Consider the following 15,747-nt stretch of genomic DNA (forward strand, 5'->3'; position numbering starts at 1 on the left):
AGTGGACTCTTTTCTCACAAAAGAGTTCTCTAGCATGTGATACTGTGTGGTAGCATTTTACCCATAGTAGAACTTCTTTGAAAATTGGAGTCAGTCCTCTCAAACCCTGCTACAGCTTTATCAGCTAAGTTTGTGTAATATTCTAAATCCTTTGTTGTTATTTCAATAATGACAGCATCTTCACCAGGAGTAGATTCCATCTCAAGAAACCACTTTCTTTGCAGATCCATAGAAAGCAACTTCTCATTCCTTCAAGTTTGATCATGAGACTACAGCAGTTCAGTCACATCTTCAGGCTCCACTTCTAGTTCCTCTTGCTCTTTCTACCACATCTGCAGTGACTTCCTCCACTGAAGTCTTGAACTTCTCAAAGTCATCCATGAGGGTTAGAATCAACTTCTTCTAAACTCCTGTTAATGTTGATATCTTCACCTCCTCCCATGAATTGTTAATGCTCTTAATGGCATCTAGAATGGTGAATCTTTTCCAGAAGACTTCTGTTTATTTTGCCAATATCTAGCCAAATAATTACTGTCTATGGCAGCTGTAGCCTTACTAAATGTATTTCTTAAGTAATAAAATGTAAGAGTTGAAATGACTCCTTGATCTATGGGCTACACAATGGATGTTGTGTTCATAGCCATGAAAACAATATTAATCTCTGTACATCTCCATCAGAGTTCTTGGGTGAATGGACGCATTGCCAATGAGCCGTAATTTTTTTAAAAGAGTAATTTTTTATGAACAATGGGCTTAAAATAATTCAACACACCATGTTATAAACAGACGTGCTTGTCATCTAGGCTCTATTGTTCCATTTAGAGTACAGGCAGAGTAGATTTCACATAATTCTTAAATGCCCTAGGGTTTTTGGAATGATCTATGAGCACTGGCTTCAATGTGTGGTCACCAGCTGCATTAGCCCCTAAAAAGAGAGTGAGCCTGTCCTTAGAAGTTCTGAAGCCAGGCGTTGACTTCTCCTCTCTAGCTGTGAAAGTCCCAGATGACATCTTCTTCCAATGGGAGGCATTTCATCTACCTTGAAAGTCTGTTGTGTAGCTACCTTCATCAATGATCTTAGCTAGATCTTCTGGATAACTTGCTGCCAGTAAGCACTTGCTACTTCACCTTGCACTTCTATGCTATGGAGATGATTTCTTTCCTTAAACCTCATGAACCAACCTCTGCTAGCTTCAAACTTTTCTTCTGCAGCTTCCTCACCTCTCTCAGCCTTCATAGAATGAAAGAGGGTTCCGGCCTTGCTCTGAATTAGGCTTTGGTCTAAGGGAATATTGTGGCTGGTTTGGTCTTCTATCCAGATCATTAAAACTTTCTCCGTATCAGCAATAAGGTTGTTTCACTTTTTTATCATTTGTGTGTTCACTGGAGTAGTACTTTTCATATCCTTCAAGAACTTTTCCTTTGCACTCACAGCTTGGCAAACTGGCACAAGAGGCCTAGCTTTCGATATGCCTTCCTCACTAAAAATAATTTCTAGTTTTCATTTAAAGTGAGAGATGTGTGAGTCTTGCTTTCACTTGAACACCTTGAAGCCATTGTAGGGTTATTAGTTGGCCTAATTTCACTACTGTTGCGTCTCAAAGAATAGAGAGGCCAGAAGAGAGGCAGAGAGATGGGGGAGCAGCCAGTCAGTGGAATGGTCAGAACACACACATTTGTTAATTTTGCTATCTTATATAGGTGCACTTGATGTTGCCCCAAAACAATTACAATAGTAACATCAAAGATCACTTATCACAGACCACTATAAAAGATACGATAATAATGAAAAATTTGAAATGTGAGAATTACTAAAATGTGACACAAAGTAGGTACATGTTGTTGGAAAAATGGCATTGATAGAGGCTCAACGTGGGGTTGCCACAAACCATCAATTTGTAAGAAGATAAAAACACTATCTGTAAAGCATGATAAATCAAGGTACATCTGTACAGGAGGTACTGAAGGCCCAAGTAGACTAGCATAGCAGGAAGTAAGGCGAGTGGGTGGTTATGTGTAGAGGTGAGCAGTTGGAGTCAGCTGGGACCTCTGAGTGGATTATTCCCCAGGTGGTGGGGAATCCTCCAGTTTCTGGGTGGTTTCCTTCAGTTTGTTCATTCAGTGCATTCATTTGTTATGTGCCTACTATGTCCTAGTGCTTCTGCTATGAACAAAACCAAATCCCTGCGCATGTGAAGGTGACATTCCAGTGGTTATGATAGACAGTAGACCTTGAAGCAGATACAGGTCGGGATGCATGAGTGCTATGTATTAATATTTTGAAGGGCAGAAGAAGGGTTGACAAAGGGAATAAAATGGGCCCTTTCTGAGAGAATGCACATGACCGCTGGAATGATTTCATAATTATAGAGTGGGAGACAGAGCTGAGGGAGCTTCAGGGGCATATGCAATACTGGCAGTAGGATTCTTGGTAGATTAAAATGTAGGGTCCTCTGTTGATGGAGATGTATGGGAGTTTATCAAGGAGATGCAGAACCTTAGGGGGCTTTGGTAAGTGGGTGGTGTATGTTATGCTGCTTCATATGCAGCCTAGGGAGGGTTGGCTCATGAGTGGCTCATTCCTCCCAACAGGGTCTCTTTGGGGAGTATCTGCCACCTGAGACCAGCATGGCTCAGCTGGGCAGCAAGACCAGCCAGTCACATGTCAGTCCACAAAAGGACATGGTGCCCTCTAGATTTCCATCCCATTGACAAGCCAATACTCATTTCATTTCCCCTTGGTTAGGTACGGATCACAAATGTCTGGGTTGTTTCTCAGTAGCCATCACCCTCTATATAAAACACTCAACAATTTGATCCTGATTCCAACATCCAGGTTATTTCTACTCTAACTTACTGGAAAAGTAGTAGTCAAAACACTGCTAGGAAGTGAGTGCTTTTAAACATGTTCAGTTGTCTTTGCCACTGGGGAGTGTTGGATTCTTGCTCCTTACAGGTGCATCCCAAGACTGCCTCCTGCATTTCAGGCTGCCTGCTGCAGGGTCTGCAGGATTTCATTCTGGCTCTCTTCACTCTCTACTTCAGTGAGTCTCCACCACCCTGACTGCATATTAAACCTTAAAAACACAACACAACAAAAACAAAACAACTATGCTCAGGCCCCATTCCAGACCAAAAATCATAATTTACAGGGTGGTACCTGGGCTCAGTATTTTGTAAAAGCTCCCTGGTCCTTCTTACGTGCAGCCAGAGTGTGATTACTACCCTGCACCTCATTTAATGATCTCATTCTCTCATGGCCCCAATTGCCACTTAAAACAATGAAAATCCAGCTCAATCCAGATCTTCCTCCTACGTTGTAGACTTTTGCCTCTCTACTGGACATTTCTTCTTGAGTAGTCCACATACATTTCATCTGATCATAACCAAACCAGTTGTCTCCTCTTGCACACTTGACCTTCTTAACACACTTCCTATTTCCAAGGCATGCCACTAGAAGTTAGGATATTGCCTGAGCCAGAAACCTGTCTAGCATCCTTCTGTCATACCTACATCCATCTGTCATACCTGCATCCATCCGTCTGCCTGCTCAACATCCCTCAAGGATCCTGCTGCATCATGTACCTGCCAGCAGGTCTCCCTGCCCCTAGTCTCACTCTAGACTACCTTCAAAGTCTCCTCCATCTGTACGTTAAACTCTCTAAACTCCTTTCAAAGCACAGAAAACCCTTTGTGATGTGCCCCTGCAGAGCTCTTACCTGGCTGCCCCACCTCCATCACACCTTTCGCTTACTACCAGATTATTTGCAGTTTTGGGAAAGTACCTGGCCCTCTGGCCTCCGTGCCTTTGCATGTGCAGCTCCCTGGGAGCAGGTGGCCTTAGTGTTCCACCCACCACCACCTTCACCTGATCAGCTCTGAGGCATCTCAAGACTCATCACAGTGGTCCCCTCCTCTGGGATGGCCTTCCCCGAAACACCCAGTTAAATGTTCTGGTTCTGTGTGCCCAGAGCAACCTGTGCTTACCTTTATCATAGCCCTTTTAATAATCAACTATACCTGTCACTTCAAGGACAGTATAATTCTCATATGCCTAGGAGCTCCTTGAAGCAGGGACTGTGTCTTGTTTTCTCTTTATTCCCAGCTGATAGTAGACACTGAAAGAATGTTTGTAAATAGAAGAGTGGTGATTACAGGATTTCTTTATAGGAAGGACTTAGGGTTCGCGGTCTGATTAGAAGAAGGGCATAGGGTATTTACCCTGAAACTGCATATTTTCAATTAACATTTAATGTTTTTATTTAGTATTTAAAGTTAAAAATTCTGAAAAATGATTCCTAAAAAATTATTTTAGTCATACTTTATATAAGATTGAGAAAAATACCAGTTTTCCATATGAATGAATATTAATTTATTTGGGACATCCTAAAGTATTCCTCTTCTCCTGTAGGCCCTTAGGAAGGAAAGGAGAGTACAAGAATGAGGGTGCGTGCAAAAGCAGATGAAGGGTGGACCATGAGCTCCTTTGGAACTGTGATTATTATTTGTGTTTTAGTTGGCAATAAGGTGCTGGAACATACGCTTCAGTGTCAGACATACTCACATGTCTTCTGACCATCACATTGCCTTTCCCAGAATCTATAGTCTGTTTCATAATGTCGTAAATTACCAACATTTTCTTTAAAATCATGTTTTTCCCTTTTAAATAGTAGTATCTCCTATAATTTAGATTTGATTTGCCATATACAAAAGTATTATGGATGATATGGTTTGGCTCTGTGTCCCCACCCAAATCTCATGTCGAACTATAATCCCCATGTGTCAGGGGAGGGGCCTGGTGGGAGGTGATTGGATCATGGGGGTGGATTTCTCCCATCCTGTTCTCATGATAGTGAGTGAGTTCTCATGAGATCTGATGGTTTAAAGCTGTGGCACTTTCCTCCTTGCTCTCTCTCTCCTATTGCCATGTAAGACATGTTTTGCTTTCCCTTCGCCTTACACCATGATTTTAAGTTTCCTGAGGCCTCCCCAGCCATGCAGAACTGTGAGTCAATTAAACCTCTTTCCTTTATAAATTACCCAGTCCAGGTAGTTCTTTATAGCAGTGTGAAAACAGGCCAGTACAATGGATAATTAATATTATTCAGTACGGATTTCTGAAACATCAGTCATCATTGAAAATCCACACAAGCTGTTCTGTCTCTCTGTTAGTTACCTTGTTTTTGGAGTTTTGGAAGCGACGCCAGGCAGAACTTGAGTATGAATGGGATACCGTTGAGTTACAGCAGGAAGAACAAGCCCGACCAGAATATGAAGCACGATGTACTCACGTAGTGATAAATGAGATTACTCAGGTAAGCAGGGTCGTATTTAGGTGCAGTTTAATCTACTTACTGCTGTGGTTCTCCTCCTTGGCCGCACATTAGAATCACTTGGGGGAGCTTAAAAAATATTGATACCTGAGTTCCATCACTACATACTCTGGTACTTAGTAACCTGGGGGTATTCTGAGCACCGGGGTTTTTTAAAGCTCCTTTGGTGATTCTGATGTGCAGCCAAAGTGAAGAAGCATTGCTTAGAACAGTAGACACAGGAGATAAATGGGGTCCCTTCTTTCATAAAAACAGTAAAAATACAAAAAAAAATAATTTTTACTGTGACATAGAGATATAAGGAAAGAGGCACTGGTTGTTATAGTTGATTCTCAATTTTTCACATATACTTTCATTATTCCAGCCCCTTATTCTTCCTAGACCAGCTGCCCCTTTATCTTGCAGTAAGCCTCAGTCACTGCCCCACTCTCTGGTCGGGATGTGCAGAAAGTGGTGTGGCCTTTATCCTAAAGTTGGAGAAAGGATGCAGGAAGAAGGAAAGTATTTTTTGAGGTCCAACTCTGTTAGGTACTGTGCTAGGTATTTTATGTCATTGGAAAGGTAGATTTGCTGCTTGCTACCACTGCTCCAAAAATAAAAAACTATATTCTGTCTGTATAAATATTCCAAAGTCCCTGAAACATGATTTTTAAATCATCTGCATTCTTGCATCTTTCCATCAACACAGAAAACTTTGAGCTAATTGTACTTGCAGTCATCAGCATAAGAACAGTAGGTTCTGAATACGAATAGCTCTTGGAAAGAAAATGCTTTTACCAAGAATGTCTGAAAATGTTCCCAACTATAGGTTTTATAAATTGAATCACAGATTTACAAAATGTTGGCACTAAAAGGAACCAGAGGGAACAGTTCAACCTCTTCCTTTTACAAATGGGAAAAAACGAGGTTCAATTACCAGTAGAAAGTGACATCTGTCTTTCACAATGTAAAAGCTTCAAATAATCCCCATTATGAATAGTTCCTGCTGTTTACTAGAGAGGACAGGGTCAAAGCATATGTTGTTGAAAGACTGTATATTCAGAAATGAAAGCCGAAACTTAAACAAAATTAGATGTTTATGAAGTCGTTGAGCACTAAAAAATCTTATAACACCAGCAACATGGGAAAAATACTGAAAAAAAGACAATTTGGTCATTTAAACCTGCCAATTTTATAGTTAAAATTGCCAGCTTACTTATAAGTTAAATTTCCCTTGAAATGTTGCTTGTTAAAACATTGCAAGTGAAGCTTCCTTTTTGTTTATGGTGATTCCTCATTTCACTTTTGTTGCCCACATACCCTCCCTTTGTTTAGAGAGGCCTATAGTGGGATGGTGGTCTCTGATGCCAGAGTTCATGTCTGAACATGGCAACTTACTAGTTGGATGATCTTGGACAAATTAGTTAACTTCCCGGTGCCTCAGTGACCTCATCTATAAAATGGAAATAATACAGTTGTTTCCTCATGATTGCAGCTAAGGATTGAGTTAATGTATAGAAGCTACTTAGAATAGTGCCTGGCACAGAGTTAAATACTCTGTAAGTATCTGCAGCTGTTATTAGGCTGCTCTTACAATACAGGTAAATCATGTAGAGGGTTGATTTCTACTCTTAAGAATTTAAATATGTTTTTATGAACTATAAAATGGAAATCCTTTAGAAATTTATTCAAAGTTAATATATAAAGCCCAACAAAGAAACATATAGTGGATACCTAGTATTTGCAGACATCTAGGAAACTTTTTGTCCTGCCTGGGCTCTGCACTATCATCACAGTGATTTCTAAAACCTAAGACAAACCCAGAACTATAGCTTTGCAGCTTGGCACCATCAGACACCCAGATTCCTGAGCTCGGGTCGTGGCCGATAAACAGTTTATTCATGCTTGCATTTTCCAAAAACTTATTAAAATGAATACTGCACGTGTTTTGTGATGTGTGACTTTGAAATTGTTAACAAAAAATTGCAATTATGAGTAAGGAGACTATGCTTGCAAACTAATTTTTTAAAATTAAGTCTAAGATTTATTGGCCAGTCAGGAGAAAAATAATTTTATTACAGTAATCCCTTGATTGACTAAACTTTTTTGTTTTTGTAATTAGGAAGAAGAACGCATTCCCTTTACTGCCTGGGGAAAATGTATACGGATAACCCTCTGTGCCAGTGCTGTCTTTTTCTGGGTAATTCTATCACAAAAATGTTTTGAATGATTAAAAATGTTTCTATTATGTAACAGATTTTTTTAATATCTAATTTTAAATGTTGAGGAAACTAAATGCTGAGCCTGGAAACTATATGGTCTCAGAGAGACAGACAGATATTTCCAGAGAACTATTTTAGCCACCACATAGAGCAACTCCCAAGGTTCAAGATACCTTATCTGTTCACAGTGGTTCTTCTAGTTCTTTTCACCTCATCTGTTTAAATCAGTGATTCAGGATTTTCCAGTTTCTGGTGAAGACCAAATGGAAGGCATTAAGAATTCTAAAATTTTCCAGCAGCAACAATCAAAATAAAATGTTGGCCAGGGGCGGTGGCTCATGCCTATAATCCAAGCACCTTGGGAGGCTGAGGTGGGCGGATCACCTGAGGTCAGGAGTCAAGACCAGCCTGGCCAACATGATGAAACCTCGTCACTACTGAAAATACAAAAATTAGCCAGGCATGGTGTCACACACCTGTAGTCCCAGCTACTCGGGAGGCTGAGGCATGAGAATCACTTGAACCCAGGAGACGGAGGTTGCAGTGAGTGAAAATCACACCACTGCACTCGACTGGGTGACAGAGCAAGACTCCATCTCAAAAAATAAATAAATAAATAAAATGTCTAGGAATACCCTTAACAAAAAGATAATAGGAACTATCAAAGAAAACATAAAAACTATTCAAAGTTGTAAAGGATCTGAATGAATGATTAAATGAATGATTGTAGATAGAAACACATTTTCTGTAAAATATCAGTACTTACTAAGTTAGTTTTGGGCTTATTGATGGAATCATATTAGTGATGTAATAATTTAGTGTGAGTTTTAATGGCTCAAGAACAGCCAGATTCAAGAATAGCACATGAAGCCTAGAAATAGCCCCTGATAGCAATAAAAATGTAATATGTCAGAAAAGAGGCATTATAAATCCATCAGACAAGTGGAGATTATTCAATAAATAGTAATGGAATACTTGTTAGCTATTTGGGGGGACAATAAACGTTAAAGTCTTACTTTAAACCATATACTATAATAAATTTCAAATTAAAAAAAATTAAAGGCCAGGCATGGTGGCTCACGCCTGTAATCCCAGCACTTTGGGAGGCCAAGGCAGCAGATCACCTGAGGTTAGGAGTTCAAGATCAGCCTGGCCATCATGGCGAAACCCTGTCTTTACTAAAAATACAAAAATTAGCCAGGTGTGCACCTGTGATCTCAGCTACTTGGGAGACTGAGGCAGGCGAATTGCTTGAGTCCAGGAGGTAGAGGTTGCAGGGAGCCAAGATTGCACCACTGCACTCCAGCCTGGGTGACAGAGTGAGACTCCATCTCAAAAAAAAATGTTAAAAAGGGAGTTGCCAAGATGGCCGAATAGGAACAGCTCCGGTCTGCAGCTCCCAGCATGATTGACACAGAAGACAAGTGACTTCTGCATTTCCAACTGAGGTACCTGGTTCATCTCATTGGGATTGGCTGGACAGTGGGTGCAGCCCACAGAGGGCGAGCTGAAGCAGGGCAGGGCACTGCCTCACCCGGGAAGCACAAGGGGTCGGGGGATTTCCATTTCCTAGCCAAGGGAAGCCGTGACAGACTATCTGGAAGAACAGGACACCCCCTGCCCAAATACTGCACTTTTCCCAAGGTCTTAGCAACCAGCAGACAAAGTGATTCTCTACCATGCCTGGCTCAATGGGTCCAATGCCCAAGGAGCCTTGCTCACTGCTAGCGCAGCAGTCTGGGATCGATCTGCAAGGTGGCAGCCTGGCTATGGGAAGGGTGTCCACCATTGCTGAGGCTTGAATAGGTAAACAAAGCGGTCAGGAAGCTCAAACTGGGCAGAGCCCACCACAGCTCAACAAGGCCTAATGCATCTAGACTCCACCTCTGTGGGCAGGGCATAGCTGAACAAAAGGCAGCAGAAGCTTCTGCAGACTTAAATGTCCCTGTCTGACAACTCTTAAGAGAGCAGTGGTTCTCCCAGCACAGCATTTGAGCTCTGAGAACGGACAGACTGCCTTCTCAAATGGGTCCCTGACCCCCATGTAGCCTAACTGGGAGACACCTACCAGTGGGGGCCAACAGACACCTCATATAGGGTGTTGCCTCTCTGGGACGAAGCTTCCAGAGGAAGGATCAAGCAGCAATATTTGCTGTTCTTCAGCCTCCGCTGGTAATACCCAGGCAAACAAGGTCTGGAGTGGAACTCCAACAGACCTGCAGCTGAGGGACTTGACTGTTAGAAGGAAAACAAACAGACAGAAAGGAATAGCATCAACATCAACAAAAAGGTCATCTACACCAAAACCCCATCTGTAGGTCACCAACATCAAAGACCAAAGGTAGATAAAACCACAAAGATGGGGAGAAACCAGCAGAAACGCTGAAAATTCTAAAAATCAGAGCATCTCTTCCCCTCCAGAGGATCACAGCTCCTCGTCAGCAACGGAACAAAGCTGGACAGAGAATGACTTTGATGAGTTGACAGAAGTAGGCTTCAGAAGGTCGGTAATAACAAACTTCTCTGAGCTAAAAGATAATGTTGTAACCCATCACAAGGAAGCTAAAAACCTTGAAAAAAGGTTAGATGAATGGCTAACTAGAATAAACAGTGTAGAGAAGATCTTAAATGACCTGATGGAGCTGAAAACCGTGGCACGGGAACTTTGTGATGCATGCACAAGCTTCAATCGCCGATTCGATCAAGTGGAAGAAAGGGTATCAGTGATTGAAGATCAAATTAATGAAATAAAGAGAGAAGACAAGGTTAGAGAAAAAAGTAAAAAGAAACGAACAAAGCGTCCAAGAAATATGGGATTATGTGAAAAGACCAAATCTATGTTTGATTGGTGTATCTGAAAGTGACAGGGAGAATGGAACCAAGTTGGAAAACACTCTGCAGGATATTATCCAGGAGAACTTCCCCAACCTAGCAAGGCAGGCCAACATTCAAATTCAGGAAATACAGAGAACACCACAAAGACACTCCTTGAGAAGAGCAACCCCAAGACACATAATTGTCAGATTCACCAAGGTTGAAACGAAGGAAAAAGTGTTAAGGGCAGCCAGAGAGAAAGGCCGAGTTACCCACAAAGGGAAGACCATCAGACTAACAGCGCATCTCTTGGCAGAAACCCTACAAGCCAGAAAAGAATGGAGGCCAATATTCAACATTCTTAAAGAAAAGAATTTTCAACTCAGAATTTCATATCCAGCCAAACTAAGCTTCATAAATGAAGGAGAAATAAAATCCTTTATAGACAAGCAAATGCTGAGAGATTTTGTCACCACCAGGTCTGCCTTACAAGAGCTCCTGAAACAAGCACTAAACATGGAAAGGAACAACTGGTACCAGCCCCAGCAAAAACATGCCAAATTGTAAAGACTGTCGATGCTATGAAGAAACTGCCTTAATTAACGGGCAGAATAAGCAGCGAACATCATAATGACAGGATCAAATTCACACATAACAATATTAACCTTAAATGTAAATGGGCTGAATGCCCCAATTAAAAGACACAGACTGGCAAATTGGATAAAGAGTCAGGACCCATCAGTGTGCTGAATTCAGGAGACCCATCTCACATGCAGAGACACATAGAGGCTCAAAATAAAGGGATGGAGGAAGATCTACCAAGCAAATGGAAAGCAAAAAAAATCAGGGATTGCAATCCTAGTCTCTCATAAAGCAGACTTTAAACCAACAAAGATCAAAAGAAAGACAAAATAGGCCATTATATAATGGTAAAGGGATCAATTCAACAAGAAGAGCTAAGAATCCTAAATACATATGCACCCAATACAGGAGCACCCAGATTCATAAAGCAAGTCCTTAGAGACCTGCAAAGAGACTTAGACTCCCACACAATAATAATGGGAGACTTCAACACCCCATTGTCAATATTAGATCAACGAGACGGAAGGTTAACAAGGATATCCAGGACCTGAACTCAGATCTGCAATAAGCAGACCTAATAGACATCTACAGAACTCTCCACCCCAAATCAACAGAATATACATTCTTCTCAGCACCACATCACACTTACTCTAAAATTGACCACATAATTGGAAGTAAAGCACTCCTCAGCAAATGTAAAAGAACAGAAATCACAACAAACTGTCTCTCAGACCACAGTGCAATCAAACTAGAACTCAGGATTAAGAAACTCATTCAAAACCGCACAACTACATGGAAACTGAACAACCTGCTCCTGAATGACTACTAGGTACATAACGAAATGAAGGCAGAAATAAAGATGTTCTTTGAAACCAATGAGAACAAAGACGCAACATACCAGAATCTCTGAGACACATTTAAAGCAGTGTGTAGAGGGAAATTTATAGCACTAAATGCCCACAAAGGAAAGCAGGAACAATCTAAAATCGACAGCCTAACATCACAATTAAAAACTAGAGAAGCAAGAGCAAACACATTCAAAAGCTAGCAGAAGGCAAGAAATAACTAAGAGCATAATTGAAAGAGATAGAGACACAAAAAACCCTTCAAAAAATCAGTGAATCCAGGAGCTGGTTTTTTGAAAAGATCAACAAAACTGGTAGACGGCTAGCAAGACTAATAAGAAAAGAGAGAAGAATCAAGTAGATGCAATAAAAAATGATAAAGGGGATATCACCACCAATCCCATAGAAATACAAACTGCCATCAGACAATACCTTTATGCAAATAAACTAGAAAATCTAGAAGAAATGGATAAATTCCTGGACACATACACTGTCTCATGACTAAACCAGGAAGAAGTTGAATCTCTGAATAGATCAATAACAGGCTCTGAAATTGAGGCAATAATTAATAGCCTACCAACCAAAAAAAGTCCAGGACCAGAAGGATTCACAGCCAAATTCTACCAGAGGTACAAAGAGGAGCTGCTACCATTCCTTCTGACACTATTCCAATCAATAGAAAATGAGGAACCCCCCCCCAACTCATTTTATGAGGCCAACATCATCTTGATACCAAAGCCTGGCAGAGACACAACAAAAAAAGAATTTTAGGCCAGTATCCCTAATGAACATCAATGTGAAAATCCTCGATAAAATACTGTCAAACCAAATCCAGCAGCACATCAAAAAGCTTATCCAACATGATCAAGTGGGCTTCATCCCTGGGATGCAAGGCTGGTTCAGCATATGCAAAGCAATAAACATAATCCATCACATAAACAGAACCAGTGACAAAAACCACATGATTATCTCAATAGATGCAGAAAAGGCCTTTGACAAAATTCAATAGCCCTTCCTGCTAAAAACTCTCAATAAACTAGGTATTGATGGAACATATTTCAAAATAATAGCTATTTATGACAAACCCACAGCCAATATCATACTGAATGCACAAAAACTGGAAGCATTCCCTTTGAAAACTGGCACAAGACAAGGATGCCCTCTCTCTCCACTCCCATTCAACATAGTGTTGGAAGTTCTGGCCAGGGCAGTCAGGCAAGAGAAAGAAATAAAGGATATTCAATTAGAAAATGAGGAAGTCAAATTGTCCCTGTTTGCAGACAACATGATTGTATATTTAGAAAACCCCATCTTCTCAGCCCCAAATCTCCTTAAGCTAATAAGCAACTTCAACAAAGTATCAGGATACAAAATCAACGTGCAAAAATCACAAGCATTCCTATACACTATTAAGAGACAAACGAAGAGCCAAATCATGAGTGAACTCCCATTCACAATTGCTACAAACAGAATAAAATACCCAGGAATCCAACTTAAAAGGGATGTGAAAGACTTCTTCAAGGAGAACTACAAACCACTGCTCAACAAAATAAAAGAGAACACAAACAAATGGAAGAATATTCCATGCTCATGGATGGGAAGAATCAATATCGTGAAAATGGCCATACTGCCCAAAGTAATTTATAGATTCAATGCCATCCCCATCAAACTACCAATGACTTTCTTCACAGAATTGGAAAAAACTAAAGTTCATATGGAACCAAAAAGCCTGCATTGCCAAGACAATCCTAAGCAAAAAGAACAAAGCTGGAAGCATCACGCTACCTGACTTCAAACTATACTACAAGGCTACAGTAACCAAAACAGCATGGTACTGGTACCAAAACAGATATATAGACCAATGGAACAGAACAGAGGCCTCTGAAATAACACCACACATCTACAACCATTTGATCTTTGACAAACCTGACAAAAACAAGAAATGGGGAAAGGATTCCCTATTTAATAAATGGTGCTGGGAAAACTGGCTAGCCATATGTAGAAAGCTGAAACTGGACCCTTCCTTACACCTTGTACAAAAATTAATTCAAGATGGATTAAAGACTTAAATGTTAGACCTAAAGCCATAGAAAACCTAGGCAATACCATTCAGGACATAGGCATGGGCAAGGACTTCCTGACTAAAACACCAAAAGCAATAGCAACAAAAGCCAAAATAGACAAATGGGATCTAATTAAACTAAAGAGCTTCTGCACAGCAAAAGAAACTACCATCAGAGTGAACAGGCAACCTACAGAATGGGAGAAAATTTTTGCAATCTACCCATCTGACAAAGGGCTAATATCCAGAATCTACAAAGAACTCAAACAAATTTACAAGAAAACAACCCCATCAAAAAGTGGGCAAAGCATATGAACAGACACTTTTCAAAAGAAGACATCTATGCAGCCAACAGACACATGAAAAAATGCTCATCATCATTGGTCATCAGAGAAATGCAAATCAAAACCACAATGAGATACCATCTCACACCAGTTAGAATGGTGATCATTAAAAAGTCAGGAAACAACAGGTGCTGGATAGGATGTGGAGAAATAGGAATGCTTTTACACTGTTGGGAGTGTAAATTGGTTCAACCATTGTGGAAGACTGTGTGGAGATTCCTCAAGGATGTAGAACTAGAAATACCATTTGACCCAGCAATCCCATTACTGGGTATATATCCAAAGGATTATAAATCATGCTACTATAAAGAAACATGCACACATATGTTTATTGCAGCACTATTCACAATAGCAAAGACTTGGAACCAACCCAAATGTCCATCAATGATAGACTGGATTAAGAAAACATGGCACATATACACCATGGAATACTATGCAGCCATAAAAAAGGATGAGTTCATGTCCGTTGCAGGGACATGGATGAAGCAGGAAACCATCATTAACAGCAAACTAACACAGGAACAGAAAACCAAACACCGCATGTTCTCACTCATAGGTGGGAATTGAACAATGAGATCACTTGGACACCGTGGGGAACATCACACACTGGGGCCTGTTGGGCGGTGGGGGGCTAGGGGATGCATAGCATTAGGAGAAATACCTAATGTGAATGATGAGTTGATGGGTGCAGCAAACCAACATGACACATGTATACCTATGTGTCAAACCTGCACGTTGTGCACATGTACCCCAGAACTTAAAGTACAAAAAAAAACTACAAATAAATTTGATGACTATATGATCTTTAGATGTAAAAAGATTTTCTAAACTTACTAGCAATAGAAAACGTTTCAGAGGAAAACATTTAAATATTTCCATACATCAAAATTATCCTAAATGTAAACAAAATACCAGAAGATATATTTGTTAACAATAGGGCAAACAAGAGGTCAATACCTTTAGTACGTAGAGTCCAGATCATCTAGAAGATAACACCAAAGATCTCAGTGGCTAAAGAGACAGAACATAAACGTGCAATTACAAAGGAAAAAAATATGACCAATAAGCATTACAAAATGCCAAATCTCAATAGTGATTAAATCCATTCACATTAAAATGAGATACGATTTTTCACCTTTGAATGATAAGACTCAGTGTCTGTGAGGATGAAGTACAACAGTCAACTACTCCGATACAAGACTATTGTAATTCTGCACTGCTCCAGCTTCCTAGAAGACAGCTTATCAATTGTGTTTCAAGTCTCAAAAATATTCATATGCTTTTTAATCCACTAATTTAGCTCTTAGGACTTTCAATCGGGAAATATTTGAAAATGGTCAGTAAAAGTAAGATTTTTTCACATATTTATCACAACATTTATGTATATATTTATATACACACATATATACATAAACATATATCAACCAAAATATTCTACTTCTCACCCTTCAAACAGTGGAATGTTGTGCGGCCATGAGAAAGTATGGTCATGAAAATTTTTTAAGGCATAAAAAAATGCTTATGGTTTATAGATAGGCTTAAGGGAAGGATAAAATATGTAAAGTG

At 40.2% G+C, this 15,747-nt stretch overlaps 1 protein-coding gene across 8 annotated transcripts in view; it reads left to right on the top strand.

Moving 5' to 3' along the window:
• The window catches only part of ANO6 (anoctamin 6), a 237,352-nt gene that overhangs the window by 179,848 nt on the left and 41,757 nt on the right, over positions 1–15,747 (top strand). For all 8 annotated transcript variants that reach the window (XM_055251354.2, XM_055251352.2, XM_055251351.2 and 5 more), the window contains 2 exons: positions 5,173–5,315; positions 7,435–7,512. In XM_055251354.2, coding sequence (XP_055107329.1) covers positions 5,173–5,315; positions 7,435–7,512 — 221 coding nt within the window. The remainder of the gene's footprint in view (positions 1–5,172; positions 5,316–7,434; positions 7,513–15,747) is intronic.

Source organism: Symphalangus syndactylus, chromosome 17 (genome assembly GCF_028878055.3).
Source record: "Symphalangus syndactylus isolate Jambi chromosome 17, NHGRI_mSymSyn1-v2.1_pri, whole genome shotgun sequence".
NCBI lineage: Eukaryota > Metazoa > Chordata > Mammalia > Primates > Hylobatidae > Symphalangus > Symphalangus syndactylus.